This window comes from Labrus bergylta, chromosome 5 (assembly GCF_963930695.1).
Source record: "Labrus bergylta chromosome 5, fLabBer1.1, whole genome shotgun sequence".
Classification (NCBI taxonomy): domain Eukaryota; kingdom Metazoa; phylum Chordata; class Actinopteri; order Labriformes; family Labridae; genus Labrus; species Labrus bergylta.
Window position 1 is genome coordinate 27,524,998 of NC_089199.1, and position 20,375 is coordinate 27,545,372.

General features: G+C 42.0%; 1 protein-coding gene across 1 annotated transcript in view; it reads left to right on the forward strand.

The window, feature by feature from the left end:
• fbln2 (fibulin 2) overlaps positions 1-20,375 on the forward strand; it is a 72,944-nt gene that overhangs the window by 2,385 nt on the left and 50,184 nt on the right. Inside the window, exon 2 of the mRNA XM_020632746.3 lies at positions 374-2,309. Within this exon, the coding sequence (XP_020488402.2) occupies positions 482-2,309 (1,828 nt within the window). The 5' untranslated portion in view covers positions 374-481. The remainder of the gene's footprint in view (positions 1-373; positions 2,310-20,375) is intronic.

A 20,375-nucleotide genomic window follows, 5' to 3' on the forward strand; every position in this document is an offset into this window, starting at 1 on the left:
TTGAATCAATCTTTAAATAAAACAAACTGCTTAAGTTATTTAAATTCTTAATGTCCAGCAGAAAGTCTTCAGGGTTGATTGCAGATTTTTTACGTCATTTTTTTTCTTCCATGTAGACAATCAGGAAAGTGGGGGGGGGGGAAACGTCTGGTGCAGATTCCAGATTTCACAATGACAGCCTGTTTAGTGATTAAAAATCTGCAGTGCAGCTGGTGTTAATGACGTGCATGTAGTCTTTATGTCAGGACAAATAAGAGGCTGTAAAAAGTGCACTCTCGTGAGCTCGACTGTAAAGCCAGATGTGTTTCTACTTTCATTCTGAGAAGTAAGCCCCCATCTGCCCGCCTGTCTCCCTTTCTCCTATTTCTTGCAGAGTAATGGTCTTTCACGAGAGCAGAATGCGCCAGATTCCTTGAAGACAAACTAAAGGCCTTGGATGATACCTGATCTTTATTGAATCTCGAGACGTACACCTGGGGCCATGGCTTTTATTGTAAGGGCAGAAGGAACTCTAGTAAGGATTACATTTCTCTTTCTTTACCTGAGTGTGGGCTCCTGCCAGCGTGACTGCACAGGCGTGGACTGTCCTCAGCTGGAGAACTGCATCGAGGAAGGGCTGGAGAGTGGCGCCTGTTGCGCTTCGTGCCTACAGAAGGGGTGCACATGTGAGGGGTACCAGTACTACGATTGCGTCAACGCTGGATTCAAGAACGGCAAGGTGCCAGACGGGGACTCTTACTTCGTCGACTACGGCAGCACGGAGTGTTCCTGCCCTGCCGGAGGAGGACGGATCAGCTGCAACTTCATCAGCTGTCCAGACCTGCCACCGAACTGCATCGAGGTTTCAGAGCCCATGGACAGCTGCATGCAGTGCGAACGCGTCGGATGCGTCCAGGGTGGCCAGAAATACGACGCGGGACACTCGTTCCACATTGACGCGTGCCAGGTCTGCCACTGCCCCACCGAAGGGGGGAATCTTATGTGCTACCCTGTGCCGGACTGTGACCCACAAAAGGTCAAAAACACGATGTTGGCTGCATCCAGAGAGGGGGCCACACCGGACAGGCACAACAGTTACTCCCTAAATTTAGAGCCACAAAAGCACATGGATAAAATCTCCACTCCTCATCAGCTTCCTATGAACGCGACTCTTCCTCTTTTTAAAGAGCTGCCTCTGTACAAAGAGGATCCAGAAGATTATGATTACGGTCCTATAGAATCTCCAGAGAACTACCATCAATCTCTGGTCTTCTCCACCCAGCCCCCCTCCTCCAACAAAGTCCCCTCTGTGTCCCGGGGCTCTGACAGACCTGACAGAACGGCGGCTCTTCAGGGCTTTGACAGACAGAACAAGCTGGAGCTGAGAGAGAGATACGGAGTTCACCATCCCGAGGACAGAGGGGAAGTGACAGAAAGTCCCCCGAGAGGAGAGCCGAGTACTGTCAGACCTCATATGCACACGGGCGCTACCACTTCATGGCAGCCATCACAGGGTCTAGACAGCGCGCAGAGTGAAACATTCAGTGATCTTAGTGCACAGACGGATGTGGAGAATCCACTGCACGGACTAAAAAGTTCAGACAGAATCATGTATCGACCACACCCAGATTTAAGAAGTGAAAAGCACCCAGAGGATCTACATAGGAGTTCAGAGAGAGCAGTTCAACAGAGAGTCACTGAGACATATAACCTGAAGACATCTGATGGTGTGACGGCCGATGGTTCAAAGAATCAGACCAATGTAAGTCAAACCAATCAGCAGAGACAATCAGATAGACAGCATTTTTCACTCTACACACTAAAAAGCCCAGAGAGTCTGATCCACCACCAAGCAAGTTCAAATGGTCAGAAAGAATCACTGATGACAGTCACATCAGACATAGAGGAACGGGTGGAGGAAGAACAGATGGAAGAGGAGGAGGAGGAGGAAGAAGTAGTAACATTTCATAGTGTCACTGGGCCTGAAGGAAGAGATGTGGCCTCCGAGCTTGAGCCAACGCAGCGGGGGGGAATCAACGAGGAGCCAGAGAGCAGCGATCCAACCAGCAGCTACCAAAAGACAACACCTGAGCCCAGCACCAGCTCCCCCGGGAGGACAGAGTACCTGACAACTCCCGTGGTCCGATTCATTACCACCACCACCGCCGCCGCCACCCAGAGACCGCAAAGGTTCAAGCTGGACGAGCACGAACCCAGCGGAAAGTCAGGTCAGAGGATGTTTAACCTTCACAGTGAAGACGAGGAAAAGGTGACGGGGGAAGATGAAGAGAGAAAAGATCGCCCAGTGGTGCTCATCGAACCTGATGGGGGTGAGTTAAAACGTAACTACACAGCACAGACAAGTGCACTTAAGAAATAATGCGTCATAGCTTTGGAAGATAGACGATTGTGATTTCTATTTTAGAATGTCAGACCTTACGTTTTAAGAGTTACCAACATGACGTGACTATACATAAGTTGTCACATTGTAAAACTGTATAAAAAGGTTGGAGTAAGGCTGGAAATGTTGGGGGAAAAGCACTAAGTGTGATATTTTTTAAATGTTTTGCTGAGTTGGATTAGAGTTTTACATTTGGGCAGTGAAAACAAGCTATTGCAATCGATTGATGCTTTATGGAAACATAGCTATAAGTTAGCATATAGCTGCCTATTTGCACATCCAGCAGACGTAAGCTGCTTTTGTAGTCGTGCTTTTGGCCTCCATCTGCATGTGAGTTCAGAACCTACCGACCTTCTCGTGTTCTTTGGTCTCTCCCAACATCTTGGGAAAAAATACCTGCTAAATGCTTCACTATGCACACCAGATATCCGCTAACTTTGTGTCTATGCTGTTTGGTGCTGGGCAGGTTGTGTACAGAGTGAGAAATTGTTTTTGGGGTTTAAAATCAGCAGCCTTGTTCCGCTGGATAAGTCGATGACAGTGGTGAGAGTAAACCAAAACAGTAATTTGTGGGCTTAAAAACCCCCACATAATGAATGCTCAAAGCCAAAGGGTAAACATATGAATATTGCTGTGTGGAACTGCAGAGGTATGATGAAATCAAGAGAATGCACCTCTTTCAAATCTTGAATGGACGTTCTTTTAAATGCCATGAAAAGACTCTTGACCAGCGTTGACTTGGTTGTTTAGTGGCAGAAAATAAAAGCCTCAGACTCCATCGCCTCGCTTCACCTCGTCTATTGTCCGAGTGTCTCTCACACCTGTCTGAGTCTAAGATTCAGTGAAAGTGGGCCCTGTTGGTATTGTGTGCCTGTGACATAGACTGGCAGGTTTTTTAATGAGAATTCAGTTTTTCTTGTGTGTGTGAACATGTACCGCAACAAAAGTGAAGTGCATGCTTCTACATGGGTCGTTCAGTTAGAAGTCTTCAGATTCAGCTCAGATTTGTTGCTCTGTTTTGTGTTCGCTGCACTGAGTGAACCAAGCACCATTACCATACGTCCTTTACTATTTAGCAAGTTAGCATTAATGAGCATGGCTAAAGCTAACTGAAGTTCGCAGAAACTCCCAACTACAGTTTCTATGACAGAAGCTGGGAGTGATGATGTTTTACTGTGTTGAAGTAAATGTTCGGTCTCTTTGTTGATCGTTCCGATAGTTTCAGAATCATTGTTGTTTGAACAGTGCAGTGCTAACAACGTAGAAAGCTTTTTTGTGACTATGGCCTAAAGAAATGATAGGCTACTGAACAACAAAGGGAATCCAATATTCACAATTATTTTTGATGGATTTTGAGATGACAATGGTTGAAAAAGCAGAGTTGGTAATTTTCTCCATATACACTTTTTAAGATTTTGGTGGAAGTTGTCTCCAGGACCTGACAGAAATGAATAATTCATGTGCTCTGACAAAGGAACCAAGAAAATCCGTCATCTGTAGCAGTTTAATCATCCCATCACTCCTCAAATTTCTCCAGCGATGAGGTCGGAGAGACAGGACAGTGGATAGAGTTGGAAAATTGTGGCGAGAGAGAGAGGGAGGGAAAGTAGCCACAGGTTGGATTCCAACCCTGGCTGCCTGCTTTGAGGACTACCTGTACATGGGACACGCAAACTGGGGCTTTGCTCAAAAAATCGATATGGCAACATATCGTCATGTGCTCCTTGCAAATACATGTATCCGTGCAGATGTTACAAAATTTCTGCAAAACTGTGTTCACAGGTTCACAACAACACCATAGCTCATAGCTCTGGGATTAAAATGTTTTAATTTATTTAGGATCTTCGAGAATCTGAATTGAGGTGTTTTAAGTTGTAGGATCCTTAAAATGCCTCTGTTGTTACTCTCAACAATAAATAACAGATGTTGTAGTGAATTCTGTGTAGGACATGTTCCTGATCCAAAATCATATCGTATCGTGTCGTATCGTTTTGTATCGTATCGTATCGTATCGTATCGTGTCGTATCGTATCGTATCGTATCGTGTTGTATCGTATCGTATCGTGGGGTTGTAAGGAATACGCAGCCCTGGAGCAAACTAACCACTAGCACAACCACAATAATCGTTAATCTTGATTATCTTGTTTTCATTGTCTTCGGAAGCCAAAATCATGATAATGAAGTTAAAAACTTGATACATTTCCCATCCCTTACTTTGTCTGTCTGTGGAATGCACAGTAGGTTTTGATTTTAAAAAAAATATATTGATTACTGTTGCAGCACTCTTCAATTATCCATTTTATAATTTCTGAAAATGACACAAAGCTGTAAATCTTCCCCCCTTCCACAAATCCTTGTTATATTTCTTGCAGTGAAGTGTACCCCATTTTTATATCCAGCATAAGTTTTTGACTTTACAACATTGTCCTCTTGGAACAAAGCTCCCTTTCTCCGTTGTGTTCTAAATAACAAGCCGAGCCATATGTCATGAGCAAGTGGAAGGAGTGGAGACACTAGCCGGTCCCCAGGCATCCGAACAGGAATATAAATAGTGAGCACAGGGTCTGTCTGGAGCAGGGAGTCAAACACTTGTCCCGTGGTGAAGATCCTCTCACAGCAGTCTCATTCCAGTCTGCACCATCGCTCAGCCAACACAGCGGGCCTCACTGCGTTTTTACTGCACGTTGCCTCAGCTCTCCCACAGGAGACAGACATGGCTTAAGAATCTGGACTGGTTATATATTATCCCGGGCCTCCGACCTTCAGATGCTTTTATTTCCAGGATTTTGTCTTCAAACTGTGTGTGAAACTGTGTTTTCATACAAATTTAATATCCAGGATGTTTGAAGTTTTTGTGCTGTTTATTTACTGTGTCATTCAGAAGGAGCCAACACTCTTTGCACAGAATACACAGATATTCTTTTTTACTACTTGACTTCGACCTAAAAGATAAACACATCTGTTTCTGTACTTTCCTTCACGATAGAAAATGTAAATCTCTCATGAATCAGCTTCACATTGAATCACACAGAGTGTTTTATAAACTGCTGGTAGAGTATAGCAAGTCATATACTTTCTTCCAAACATCAATGTCTACTATTCAAACATTTATTACTTTAACATTTGCAGGTCATTGCACTTCATGTGGGGATAGCGCTGTTATTCGATCTGCTTCTGGGGCATATGAGATTGCTTTAAAAAGGTGTGTGCAGCACAAGGTACCACCAGATCCAGATGTTGGAGCCCTGGAGGAATTATTTAGACTAAGGGCGCACGAGCACTAGGTAATCTGTATCGGGCTGAAGCACGTTTGACCCCAAAGTCCAGTTGGTTTGACTTATAATAATAATAAAACATTTTATTTATAAGCGCCTTTCAAGACACACAAGGACACCGTACAACAATCAACATTTTAAAAACAGCGATGGATAAAAAAAAAAAAACAGCATACAATAAAGAAATGAAATGTAGGACAGTGGAATTGCAGTTTAAAGTGTCAGAGTGAGCGATCTTGAACAGATGGGTTTTGAGTCTGGATTTGAAGATGGGGAGAGAGTCAATATTGCGAATGTCCGGTGGCAGAGAGTTCCAGAGCTGGGGAGCAGAGCAGAGCAGCTGAAAGCTCTGCCCCCCCATGGTGCTGAGGCGGGCAAAGGGCACGGTGAGGTGGATGGAGGTGGATGGAGGAGGAGGATCTGAGGGAGCGGGCTGGAGTGGCGATGTGAAGGAGACGGTTGATGTTTCGTAAGTGGAAGTATGCAGACCGGGTAATGTTATTGATGTGGGATTTGAATGATAGTGAGCTGTCGAGGATGACACCCAGAATCTTAACCTGAGGGGAAGGGGAAACTGAGGAGCTGTCAATAGTGAGGGAGAAACTGCCAACTTTGGATAATATGGATTTAGTGCCGACGAGAAGGATCTCGGTTTTATCACTGTTTAATTTAAGGAAGTTGTGCCTGAAAGACTTGTGTGAGTGCTCCATATACAGGGCACAGCTTCTTGGGCCTGGCATGTTTGAGGTGGGCTTCGGCATGGTTTACGATTGCTCATGCACAGGAATGCAACATGATCATGACGCCTTGCATTTTTGAGAAATCCCGGATCGACGAGGGAAATATCTGACTGAAACAACTCATTAGTGCCACAAAGTCGGTAAAGTTGCACACGTGTTCTCTGTCGTTCTCCATTGTTAGACTAGAGATAATTCACTGAGCCGCTATCAGTCTATTTAACAGCTACCAGAATTGTTAAGGGTGTTTTCTTTTATGTTAACTCACTGCACGAGTTGACGTTGTGAGTCAATGAAGTCACTTTAAATATCAAAATGATAACTGAGTATCGTGTTTGTTTTTATCGTCTCTTGCATGACCCCTTTAGTGATGATCGGATCTCTCGGCTCAAAAAAGTCTATACGAATTTCAACAAGGTTTTTGATCATCGTCCCCTCGCTTATAATACAATCAATTCACAGTCGGACAGAATGCTACAGTGAAAGTTACAGTGAAACCGCCGCTCCCTGGAGACAGAGTGATGGGCTCTACACGGCTGAAAGAGAACGCTGGTAACTGGTCACCATTAAAGAAATCCTCTCAGCGAGCCGAGCAGAGCCTATGCTAGGTATACAGGACATCAAACTGGACAATGTCCTGCCTCCGAAAGAGTGAAAGTAGCTTTGTATGCAAAACAGTGAAGTGAGATTATTTGCACTTATTAAAGCATGCTTAAAAAAACAGCATTAGGATGATAAAATCATCAAGTTCTTCATCCGTTAGGAGGCGGCTCTTAATTGTTGAAACTTTTGATGAGACAATATAATAACTGAGTCACTGTGTGCCCCTTTAGATCTATTCTCAGGCCATTTGCACATCAACTTATGGTAAACATAAGGGAGTGAGGGCAATAAACTGGCTGCTAGATCACAACTGGGTCTCAAAGCTTCTTCTGAAAATTGACACTGTGTCCTCTGTAGCATATGCAGGAAGATAGAGTGAGGAGGCGTTATCTGTCAGGGTAACAGGGTCCTCTAATTCCTGATAAAGTGCTTCCTCCAGATAGAAACACCCTGGACTACAGACAGGTGGCTGCTTACAATCTTATAGGGGAGATAGGGGGACGGCCAGGCAGGCCCTCGCTCCAGGATGCTGATAACACATTTTATCAGTTCTGATGTCATATCTTCAAAGGAGAGCGCCAACAAAGCATGCAGGATTTAGCAACTCTTTAAAGGAGCAATATGTAACTCTAAAACCTAGCGTTTAAAAAGGTTACTACAGTCTAAATTCAGCGCTTTTTTTTTTTTGTTTGTTTTGAGCGGCAACTTCCTGCTTTGAAAATGAAGCTAATGCAGAAGTGCAAAAACCTGCAGTTTCTCAAGTGACCACTTGAGGCTTGCTGCAAAGGCCCCTTACAGTGTGTCACATACACAACCCTTTTTTTTTTTTACAGCAGAAATAAACACGTTTATAGCCTGGTAAAAAAAAAAAAATTGGTCTGAATAGTTCATGTCTTTGTTGTCACCCACTGGACAGTGTCTGAATTTGTTTATAAAGATAAGACTTGTGCACAATAAGGTGCGTGGCCGACCTGACTTATGTGATGGCTCTTTCCTGTTGTAAAATTGAAATGGAAGCTGTATTCTATGTGTTATACTTTCATATATACCCAGACTTGGAAAAAATGGCAGTGTTTTAGGCACAACAGATTATAAACGCATGCTACCCTAATGGCAGACATCATGCCTGTTTTGTATTTTAGGCCTCTGACATCCCTACCATAGTTGTGTGTATCTTACTTCTCACTTGGAGTGTTTCTTACTGCTAGAGTGAAAAACCATTTACAGTAAAAAAACAAAAAAAAACATGATTTAGGATAAAACCAGCTTCCTTTACCTTCGATTGAAAGGCGAAACTAAACCACCACTGCCAAGACCGTTCTCCCTCATCAGGGAGAACAAGAAAATAATCCTAAACTATAGACAGTGGTTGCCAGTCCTCAAACTCAAAAGGCTGGGGCAGACAAGACCTACCCAGCACTAAGAGACACTACAAAGGGGCAAACAGACAGTTTCAAATGGTGCTTCTGTGGATACACAAACCCCTACACAATAAGAGAAAACACTGAAAGAACCTCTAACGATCTCTGATGGAGAGATAATGAGTCAGCACAGAGCACTGGAGCTAAAAAAGTTTATATAACCTTCCAACACCTGGTCGTGATCGAGGCCAATAAACCACATACACCTGACTCTGCACCACTTAGACCTGACTCTGCACTGAGTCCATTTTCGAACCAAGTGAGTGCCCTTACACTGGCGGCTGTTTTCAATACTGCCTGTTGATCCCAGTATGCAGAATGTATTGCATACAGTAGAATGTAGTTTGATCAAGTTGCAACCTCTGGTGTTGAAAAATGAAGCCAATGCAGAAGCGTAAAAATCTTGCAGTTCGCCCCGGGGGTCTGCTAGAGGCTGGCTCCAACAGCCCCAGAAGCCACATACACTCCCCATTCAAAAAGCCAGTTTTTACAGGGGAAATGAACATGTTTACAGCCTGGTACAAAAAAAACAGGGCCTCAGGGTGACGTCACTCGGGCTTCGCCCACTAATATCTACAGTCTATGAGTATGACTGTCAGTCTGTGCTTATTTTTGTAGTATGCCAGGCTCGGCTAAGCTGGTTTCTAGTCCTGGAGTGTGGAAGTAAACAACAGTCCCTGTGACAGAAAATGGCGCTGCAGTGTAGCATCCACTAACAGTCTGAAAAAGCTGAGATGTGATTGATTTTGGTTTTCATGATTTTAAGAATCAAAACAGATAATTGGTGGTATCTTTGTGTGGTTTGGTCTGATTGTGATTATTTCCCCTGTTTGATTTAGGTCATTTAAATCTCTGACCTGGTGCTTTGCATTGTGGGTAACAGTACGATAGGGAGGCTGGTCTGATGCATACTGAGTATTTTTCCCGAGTCAGTACTACATCTGGATGTTTTTGGCATACTGTGGATCTAGAATTTGTTGGCATTCTGCATTGTGTCAGTAAGTTATAGTGGGCAGTTTCGACAGAAGCCATTGTTTCTTCATGAACTACCTTTCGACCATGATGGAAGAGAAAAAAAAAAGCACCAACAAAGTCCATCTAGGAAGTACAGATATTTTTGCGCAGGAGAGAGTCCTGCGTGAAACTACAATTATCGCCTCGTATAAAATACTCAACCCAAACATGATCTTTTCCTTCCTAACTGCACTATTTCAAATGTTCCTAACTCACGGCTTTCCTTGCGAAAACGTTGCTGTTTGATTAGCTTTGGGCATCAAATCTCCTTGGTAAGATGAACACACAAAGACTTATTTATTCAGGTTACAGGACGGATCGTAGCGTAAGCCGACATAATGCTTTAACATGTCTCATGAGTGAAAAAGAAAAAAGCTTTTGCAAGTGAGATTTCCACAATTCTAACAAGACACAACTGTGGAGCAGCTGAACATAGATTGTGAAGTTTTCTTCACTGTGAGCCACAGCCGCCCAATCACTTTTCTGTCACTGCAACAGGCTATAGGGTTCTGCTCCCAGTCATGTCAAAGTACATAACCTCCTCAGTACTGAAACAAAATCCCAGGTTAGGCCACATATACGTCTCAGGAATAGAGAGTTTTGTTGTTTTTTGTTGTTAGAAAACGAGGAATTCTTGTAGCTCTACACTTGAAACTGAATCTAAAGCTACTCACCGATTGTATTTGTTGAAGTGGATGTAATTGTAAAGCAATGCTTCACCTGTCTTCTGCCTACAGTGAGTTTCATAGATGATGCTCAGCCACTCAGACATTTTAAGCGATCTGTCAGGCTGATGGAGTGGCTGGTCTATCAAATGAAGATGATTTATTTTGTCAGATGGATGTTTCACACTCTCCGTCCCTGGACTCAGGTTGAGTCGGTCCTGAAGTGGCTCTTCAAAGGTTACTGTCATGATAAATCAGGCATGATGACAACAGCTGTCTGAAGCTTGGATTGCCATCTGTTACAGGTCTTTGCTTTTGGGCGTTTTGTTTGTGATTCCTCTGAACTTTAACCACATGAAATGAACTTTGACGCAGCGCTTATTTGATTTTCTATATTAAATCCTTCAGATATTTATTTTAACGGAACGTTTATTATTATCTATTCACATTACAAATGTTCTATTTACATAAACTTTTTTGTGACTTTGGCAAAAGAAAACTACACTGAGATATTTCTGGCTAATGAAATAATCACAATTCGCTTGCTATTATGCTCGCTAATGAAACAGTAAATGATGGTTTAAAAAAAAATAATGGCTGCAGGTTTACCTCTGCAAAATGGCAGACAGCGTCAGAAAGCACCATGTCAACAACAGGAATGCTTATGTGCTTATAGTTAATTTCATAGAAGTGATGAGAGAGAAACGTTGGCAGGAAATACATGCAGACCTGCTAGTTGGCTTGTGTTTGTTGGTGATGCTAAGGGTGTGCATATGAGAGTGTCTTTGATTTCTTTTTTTGTATTCCAGCTTTGCATATGGTTCAACTGAAATACACATAGATCTGACTTTCATCTGTGGAAGTTTGACAAATTTGTTAGCTTTGGTTGTGCATCTAAAACATTTCACTCATACAGCGTGAGTACCCTGAGCTTAAAGACAGTACAAGAATTCAAAATAAAAGCCTAACAAACACTGTTTTAAATGCAATATCATTGAATTTCAAACTATTAAAATACCGCGATTATAAAAAATAGAATTGTTTGACAGCCCTCGCAGGTTGTGGTGGTGGTGGGGTCAGATTAAATGGTCAGCTAACATTTAACTGAAACATCCGCTTAAGTTTACCACCATAATAAATTGTAAAATAAAAGCAGAGTGTGGTCACTGCTGAGATATTCTTGACAGTCTTAAAGCTGGGGACTACATTTGTTGAAAATCCTGAAATCTCAGTTCACAGTGGATTAATAAAAATACCACTGGTATTAAGAAAGAAAAACAGTCAACAGTCTCCAGATTTATAATGGTCATCTGCCATAGAGCTATGCATTACAGGTTATTATACATTTATAAACAAGATTCTCAACTTTGGATATAAAAGACTACAATTCTCCATCGAAGAAAACAAGTTTTTTTTATCTTAAGATGTGTCCCAACTGGATCCAGCATGCTTCCCCAACCACAGAGCATGATTCAGATTCAAGGTCCTGGACGGTCCCCCGAGATATATGGCAATCAAAGCGCCAGTCACACTCCCCAGACCTGCCAGAACGGATGGTCATGGAATCTGCTTCTCACAGTCTGCTCGTGGCTGTCATTTCTGCTAAACAACAAAAGGAGTTTTCACATCATCATATCTGAAAAAATCTCTTTCTGCTCCGTGAACAGAGCTCATCTAGCGAACTGTCTCAAACAGGCAGAGTGTTATTCTGCATATGTTCAGTGAAAGCAAGACAAACGTTTCCATCTGTTCACTTATAATCACAGTGCTTCCTCTGGGATATTGAATAAGCAAACACTGAGCTTGTGCGCTTTGAAATAAAACGTGACTTTGATTAGAAATCTGGACTGTATCCAAGCAGCAGAGTGTGTACACAAAGCTCAAAAGACCGGTCTAATGTCTGGATTAGTGACGGAACTGATATCCTTTCTTCAAGGAATTACAGAACAAACAGCTCAAACAGAGGTATGTATAACATAAGATGACATCATTTATGAATGTGAACAGACCACATGTGAGTTTGGCTGAAATGACCCTGACTGGGTTCCCTGGCTGAGTGGATATTTATCTGTTTTACATTTACTTTCTCTTACAGTTGTGTCATGTTGAAGCTCTTGTCTCATACATCAAGGGATTCAGACCCAAGCACTGATTCACTCCAGGGTTTACTTGTATTGCATGTCCCTAACATGTATGGGGTCTTCCTAAAAGAGTTGAACTCGAGCAGGGAACACACGACAGGATAAGTGGACCCAATTCGCTCCCCTTCTAAACCAAGTCTAAGTGTGTGGAGAATGATCCAATCTGCTCGGAAGAACAGAGAACAGATCGGTCCACACCGATTTCAAATCATAACTATTAAAAATGTTTGATATTTACGATCAGATTTTGAAAATTTGAAAGACCCACCATATAACAACAAACAATCATGGATCTAACCATTTAGTTTCTATAATGTGTGGAGATATGGACATAGTGGATGATAGGCTGGATAGGATTTTGCAATCGTTTTTGGACTACTTCAACCAAAACTTCACAAGGAGAATAGTAAAACTATCGTGGATACAGCAGCCTGAACATAGCCTGTACATGTTACAGCATGAGCTAGAGGTGGGTGATAAAGATTTGTTGGGGTCGTTGTGCTTCCTTCTTCAATGAGCTCGCTTCCCAATTGGCTATTGTTTCGTTCATGGGTCAATCCACAGAGTGCGTGCTTGGCTGCCTTTGGGGTTCCCACCACAAAACAGGATATTGGGATTTGAAATCGGGGGTAGCCCCAAGGTCTTTCCAAGCAGATCGGATCACTGTGAAGCCACAAGAATGTCTGCAAGATAATCTTTAGAACCCTCAAAAAATGTGACTTTGCTTAAGATTTTCAAAAGGGGGGAATTGGGGCCAAAATCCACCAGACGATTTTGTACTGTAGTGATACCCCAGTGAAGTGTGGGCCAGGATTTAGAGTATTCTTAAGAATTCAAAAGCCTTCATGTTTGTGGGATTTCTCATTTCCAAAGGTCATTTGAAGACTGGGATTTTGTTTGTGATCTTTTTGCCAACTTTACCTCAAAAAAATCCAGAATTTGTCAATTTGGATAAGATCCCTTTACATGTTAGTAAAAGTTCACTGTTGGGGTAAAGAACAAACAATGGCACAGAGCACAACATGGATGGGCCATTACATTGCACCATCCTTTATTATCCTGAGAAATAATCAGATTTCTGGATATTAATCACATTCCTTTAGGTTTGGGGGATACTGGCTAGAAGGGCTCTATGTGTTGGAATGGTTCAAATTAATTGTTACTTAAAATATTAGGATTTCCTGAAGTTTGAGGTTTGGTTTATTGACTGCTTTCACTGAGTAGAATTGGTTAACAATTAAGTCCAAAATGGCACAAATAGTCAGGAAACGATAACAGTTAAACCAAATTATCCACCACCATAGAGGCTGAACGTGCACCCATGATGTTGCTATACTGTTACTCTGAAAATCCGAAATACAAGGGAAAACTAGAAAGTCGAGCTGCAAAGGGTCCTGCTTTGTTGTCCAATGTTGAACTTGACGTTACCATATTCTCAACTTGTAATAAACCAGTGTTTTCTTCTGAAACTCAATATAACAAGAGTTGGAATTGGGTTGTACCAACAGTTTGATTCACTGCAGCTTCATCAGTGTTTCATTACATTTTTGCTAACAAATCAGTCTTGATAAAAGGCAGAGGGAGCAGATACTATTGTGAAACAAACCAGAGAGTTGTGATGGGTTTTAGAGAGACAGTGATTGTTTTCTGGCTCAGCTTCATGTCATGAAGACCATCTCGTCCTTTCTATGACTCTCCTGTGCCTACACGACCCTGGCACCAGGCTCCCTTTGCCTTCAGTTCTGTTTTTTTTTAATCATAATAACGGTCATCTGTGAAAACTTACATTGCGCTATTTTACATGGCCAAAAAAATAAATAAAACTCAAGCCATTTGCAGTTTGTTCTTGGCTCTTCTGTCTGCACTTGAAGCCAAGGCTGGCTTTATCAACCAAGAACTTCCTTCAACATCAGGGTTGGGCATTCTGGGCAACTTGGCTCGATGATTTATAAAGACGGCCTCAAAATTGCAAATTAATTAGTGCAAAGCAGTCGTCTTCATCAGCATTTTTTTACAAGTGAAAGTCAGTGTTTCTAATGTCTGTCATTTGGTATCGTAAAACTATTAGCATTCAACAAAAGTTGGTTGTTTCCTTTTGAAAACTTTAATAAGATCTTTCTAGAAATAAGCTTCTGCAGCACGGAAGGTTTTATGTTGCTGAGTTGTTTGGAATTTTTGGGCAGTATGAAAAGCAATGGCTGCCATTGCTCTAAAGATAGAGAACAGGACTCAGTCTAAAGACTTTAACCAGATACAATCATCTCCAAAGTGACCCTCAGGCTTTTAATGAGGGGTAAAAAGCAGTTTCCTGCTGCCCATAGCAATTTATTCAGCATGTGTTGTTTGTGCATTCCCCATTTGATCAGCACAAAGAGTGATTTTGTATAACATAAGGTTATCAGGATTGTGAGGACTTGGGAGCGAATGGCAGGACAAAAACTTCAGCGTGAACAATTTGGACAACATTCTGTGGTTAAAGGACGAATGTGCGACTTTTTGATCCAGTAGATGTCGCCCTTGAGCACCAACATGAAACCAAAGCAAACTGCTTTTTGGCGACACCTCCAACTGCTCTCCCCTCGCTTTAGCACAAAGGAGTTATTAAATTTGAGCCCACCATAATTAAGCACTAAACGCAAGCGGCGGACGAAATTGTCCCCGCCTTGAGCTGCATTGTTGTGTTAGCGGGCTAATGGTAGTGCTCTTTAGTTTGCTCGTAGCTTCACATTGCATGTAAATTTACACGAAATGGCCGTGATCTAAAACACTAAAGTGAGTGCCTATAAGCAGTGAGTACAGTAGTTATTCTCTCCAGTCCCTCACTTAAACAGCTTTTATACGCAAGGGGATGAGCCGGTCAGCCGTCCCGGCCGTGTAAAAATTATGTAAGTACGGCTTAGACAACTTCACAGCCAACGCGTCTCACTCATTGTGGACAGTCATGACTCAGAGAGACATTTACAGAGGATATACTTGATGCCTGAAATATTTGTGTTAAATGTCGTAGATTATTCCTTAAAGGATAAGGTCTTAATGATTCAGGTATGACTCTAATGGCTCTGTCAAGAGTTAGCATCATGACTGAAAAACAACAACTGTGATTTTCTTAAATTTGAATTCCAAAATCACTTACAAAGACTTTTTGTAGCAAGTCAGGAAAAGAAAACAGATCCAGAAAAGTGGACTGGGGTTAAACATAACAGGTTTGTACTGAATAATGTACAACATGTTGTGTGGTTTTCCATTGGTATGTGCCTTTCTGTTTTCTAGTGGAAGTAGCTCAATGTTTGGCAGCACTTTGAGTCCAAGACAAATTTACCCGAGGGGACAATATAGTGTATCGTTGTGTATAGTTTCGTAGCAGATCTTATATCGTGTTATACGGTATTGTTTCGTAGCATATCGGATTCTGTGAAGTGATAGTAAGACTGTGTGTTTGTTGGGGGATAAAACGTGAGACCTTTCTCGGCATTTGAAGTTAACCAGCAGTATCTGCATGTGACAGTGATAAATTCCAGGCAATGGTCACTTCTTGCAATGACTTGAAATAAGCTCAGCTGAAACCCACTGTGGCAAACACTTCAAAAACAAACACACCAGTTTCGTCCAGATGGTCGTGTAATCATCTCTCATTATCCAAAATGGCATTTTCTTTTGCACTTTGAGGATTTTTCAGTCTCTCTGTTTGCACTCTTGCTACTTCATTTTACTGATGCATCCTTTCCTAGGTTTTTTGTCTTGTTTACGTCCTTTTTATGTCTTGAGGGTGTTGATATACATCGCCTCAGACCTGAAGTGGGGTCTATTTATGGCTAGATTGACCTTTTGCCTTATCAAGCTATTGATGTCAAAGGTCAAGAGTGAGACCTTTTTTAAATGAAGTCAGACAGGCTCAACAGCAGCCACAAATCATCAAGCTGTCATCAGTGTTGACTTGACCGAGGCAAGGTGTCTCTGGGTAACTGGACGTCAAACAGAGGACAGGGACACAATCAGGTATTTACGATGCCAGCTGAAGCTTCCTCTCAGCAGAGATTTAAGATTTACGATCCTTGGGTGTCCTACGACTGAGCCTTCACACATCCCATGGTTTAACACGAGATCTTCAGGTGCCCTGAGGTTCCCTTTTCCCCCCCTCTGTGTGTCGGGGTGTGAAAGCAGCATTACCTGTGATAGATAGGTGGGCTCTGTTATTGCCTTGGCCCCAGAGGGAGAGTCAGTACAACCCCCTTGAGCATCAGCGGTTCCCGCATCCTTCTGTCCCCGGATAATACTGCTGTTATGAGGGTCTCTTCCACCGTCCCTGCCCCTGATGTCAGCCAGACATACTGTATGACCCCAATCACAAAAACAATACTGCGATCTGTGCAGCTTAGATCTTAGAGCATAGCCTCCAGAGGTGTCTACCCAGAAATATAGACCTCTGAAGATTCCCCAGTGCAGTTTTCTGTACTTGTAGCAACCAGTGCATGTGCATAAAGGGTTTGCCAATGTTTACATGGTGGCCTAGAAAACAAAAAATGTTCCCAACTAGAACGGATTCCATTTGTGACATCCTACTGTCTGAGCAGAACACTGAAGAATACGGACTTCCTTTAGTCACTGCCTCAGGCGATTTTCTTTCCTCGGCTCTGAATGGAATAAAGCTAAACTCTTGGCTGACTGTCTGGATAGAAAATCAGAGACATAATTTTTTTTTCACGTTATTGTTATTCCCAACAATGTAGAGAGAGAGTGTCTCCCTAGATGTCTGCATTCAAAGCAACTGGCAGAGATATCGTGAACAATGGATGATGTTGATTTTCATCTCCTGTTATATTTCTTGAATATATATCAGCTGGATGGCTTATTTTTTACTTTTTTACATATCTTAAGTGGATCTGTGAGAGCTCTCGTCTCTCATCCTGCTATCTCCTGCTTTGTTCTCAGCCCGATGTCTGAGCCATTTCGCTTCTGGGGCTTCTCGGAAGAGGAAGCAGAGCGTCTGAATAACAGTGGATGATGATGATGTAGAACGGGATCCCTCATCTGTCTCTGTCATCAGAGTCTTTCTTTTTATCTGTGAATGTGGAGATAAACCACGGGCCATGTTTGCAGGCTGCTTACTTTGGTTATGACCCAAGTCACGCCGTTTTTTGAGGGGTGGGGCGGGGGGGGGTGACCAGCTGTAAAGTGGAGCATCATGCAGCTAATCATGCAAAACCTGCCTTTGTTTCTGTGTTTGTTCACTCTGTCTCATTCTGTAGTCCAACAAACAAAAAAAACCCTGTTTGTTGTTGAGGAGGAGTGGAGATAATTGGAGGAAACAGAGAACAGCTAATCAAGGCAATGCACCCTCTCTTGTATTAACACAGTTTTGTGAGGAGAACATGAGAAACAGTTGCGAGCTGCGGCTGAATAACCGGCGCTGGTTTTACTGCCAAAGGAGTTAGAACTGTTTGGGAAAGCAATAATGAGACATCTTGTCTTTCCCAAAATAATCAAAGAAATTCAACTGAAACCAACAAAAATACAAATTTTCTGTTTTCACAGCATTGAAATACTAAAAAAACACATCAGCAACTAGTCTTTAAAGGAAACGGTGGAGATGTGCACAGAACTTTCAACTACTGATTTGTGAGTAGTTTTTGGTCAGGTCGAGTCAGTTTAAAGGGACAGTTCAGGTTTTTTTTACAAGTGAGGTCGTAAGAGTTACTGAGCAACAGTAATTGAATGAATTTTACCACTGATCATGGGATTGGGACGGGACAGTCAAAAAGTCAAAGGAAATCATGATAGCAATAGACCAGTTTGTCACAAATGATGAATAAGGTTTTTATTTCTATCAGCTTTGGTGTCTGTCTGCTTTGGTGTCGTCATGCATGGCGTACAGTTTGTTGTATGGTCATGCGCACTGCAAGCCAAAGCATAAATCAAACCACATTGGATTCAGAGAAAGCAGGTATAACTGATGTGGAAATGGCAGAGTTGCAGCGCAGGTTTTTAAACAATGATCCGTCTTTTCAACTTTTAGAGCTCTGGCTGGTAGTGCAACACCGTATGCTGTTTGTAAAACTTGTAACTTCATTGTCAAATGCACCAGTGACTCTGGGACGCGTGGCCTCAAGACACACGCTTACAAAGCCTGTGGGCTGGAAAAGCAGCCAACAGTCACTGGCCTTTTTTAAACATTTGTTGCCAAATGGAGAACGCAAAGTAATTTAGAAAATGGGGCCGGAGTCATTCTGGGATGGGACACAATTTTTTTTTCAAATTCTGGCCTGGGATTTGGATGTGATGAGATTAATTTTGTGGGACTGGGATGGGACAAAAGAGACAAACCACTCTACTGTCAGCCTCTATTGTATGTGTAAATTGTGTGTTTTTTAAGACTGATCCTTCTTTTTTAAACAGTTAAATGTTAATGCTTAATGAGAATCATTGCTCTGGAAAAGTAAAAAAAAAAAAAATACTGTCAGTCACTTAACACCTAACCCACAGCAATGGTTTCAGGTATTAAAAATAATCAATCTGGAAATAATTAATCTTAATCCAAATACTTTGGGTTTTCTCATGTAGCTCATGAAGACGCCTCAGTATGAAGTCTGTCTCACAGGAGACTTAGAGTTACTGTATATGTGTGTGTGGTATTTTGAACATTGAATATTTATACTGCTTTTCCATCAAGCACTTTGCCTCATTGTATTAAAAGAGTGCTAAAATAACTCAAATGTAACATCGCTACAGTATAGGTGAAAATTGTTCTCTGTATTTTATTTATGGAGAACTAACAATTCCACCATGAGAAGGACTGGCATCAGCCCCAAGCAACGACTTTCTTTCTTGAATAGACAGGAACCCTGAGCAGAACCAGCCTCTGGGTGGATGGCAGTCTGCCTGATAGGGGAAGTCAAGGGCATAAAAGAAACCGCGAGTCTCCTATTGCCAGCCTGCTTTGTTGAGATAACCACATCCTGAAACCAGCTTGGCTCTCACTGCTCAGACATGAGATTGATTTCAATCTGAACGTCTTTCATTCCGCTAGAGGGCAAATCATTTCGTTGGGCTGTCCGGATCGGATGGAGAAGTCGTTAGCTTTACCCGATTGGTGATCCAAGTATCCAATTTTTCAAAACAAAACCATTTTTCCTCCACTTTCACCGCATCTTTTTTTTTCTCGACTTCTGTGGAGGTACTTTGTCAAACATCAGACACAATAACCTGTTGCAGAATATAAGAGTATGAGGGCTCTTTCTTTTTCCTCTTCAGTCAGTATATGTGTCCGCTGACGGCTGAAATTTTTCTTTTTCCATTGAAAAAGCATTCAAAAAGGATTTATTTCAGATTTTCAACATTGAAAACGTTCCCCTGTGGGCTGCTCTAACTGGCAGATGTGAGAGGTCGATCTGAAAGACAGTCTGGCATTTTGTTGCTGGTGTTGCTGATCTTTCAAACTTCGCTTCAAGGCCACACGTCCGGTCCTCGGCTCAGATCTCACCCAGACTGCTGCTTTTGGTGGACTCCTAGCTGAATCCTCGTGCTTTATGCCAGCATCTTTGAGAATAATGAAGTCTGACAGTGAGGGGATGCCCAGAATATAAAATAAATTTAACTTACATTTGAAAATCTAAAGGTTACAAAGCATTCTAACATGTTTTTTTAATCATGTTTGCTAGAGCCCGACCGATTAATTAGACCGCCAATAACATTGGCCGATATTAGCTTATCCAGCGACTATCGGTATCTGCCAATTTTATCGCAGATATGTTGCCGATATTACTAGATTTAGTCACCAGTCAAATAGCATTTAACTTTGAGTTTCATTGTATTACACTAGAAGCTCTCTTTCACCAGCAGAGGGTGCTGTGTGGATTACAACAAGCATTATCTCTGTCCAGAGTTTCCAGCTGTGAAGCACATACAAGCACAGTTACTTTAGAGTTGAGTAACCATCTTTCTTTGTTTTATATCCACAAGTGTTTGATAATTGCATCTGAGGGATCAACGCAATAAATTTGTAAATGTATATCTATCTATTTAATAGATCCCAGAAAGATATCGGCTAATATATCAATTAGCCGATTTTTTTTTTTAACCCATTATTGGTATTGGCCCTAGAAATCCCATATCGGTCGGCACTAATGTCTGCATGTTTGTATT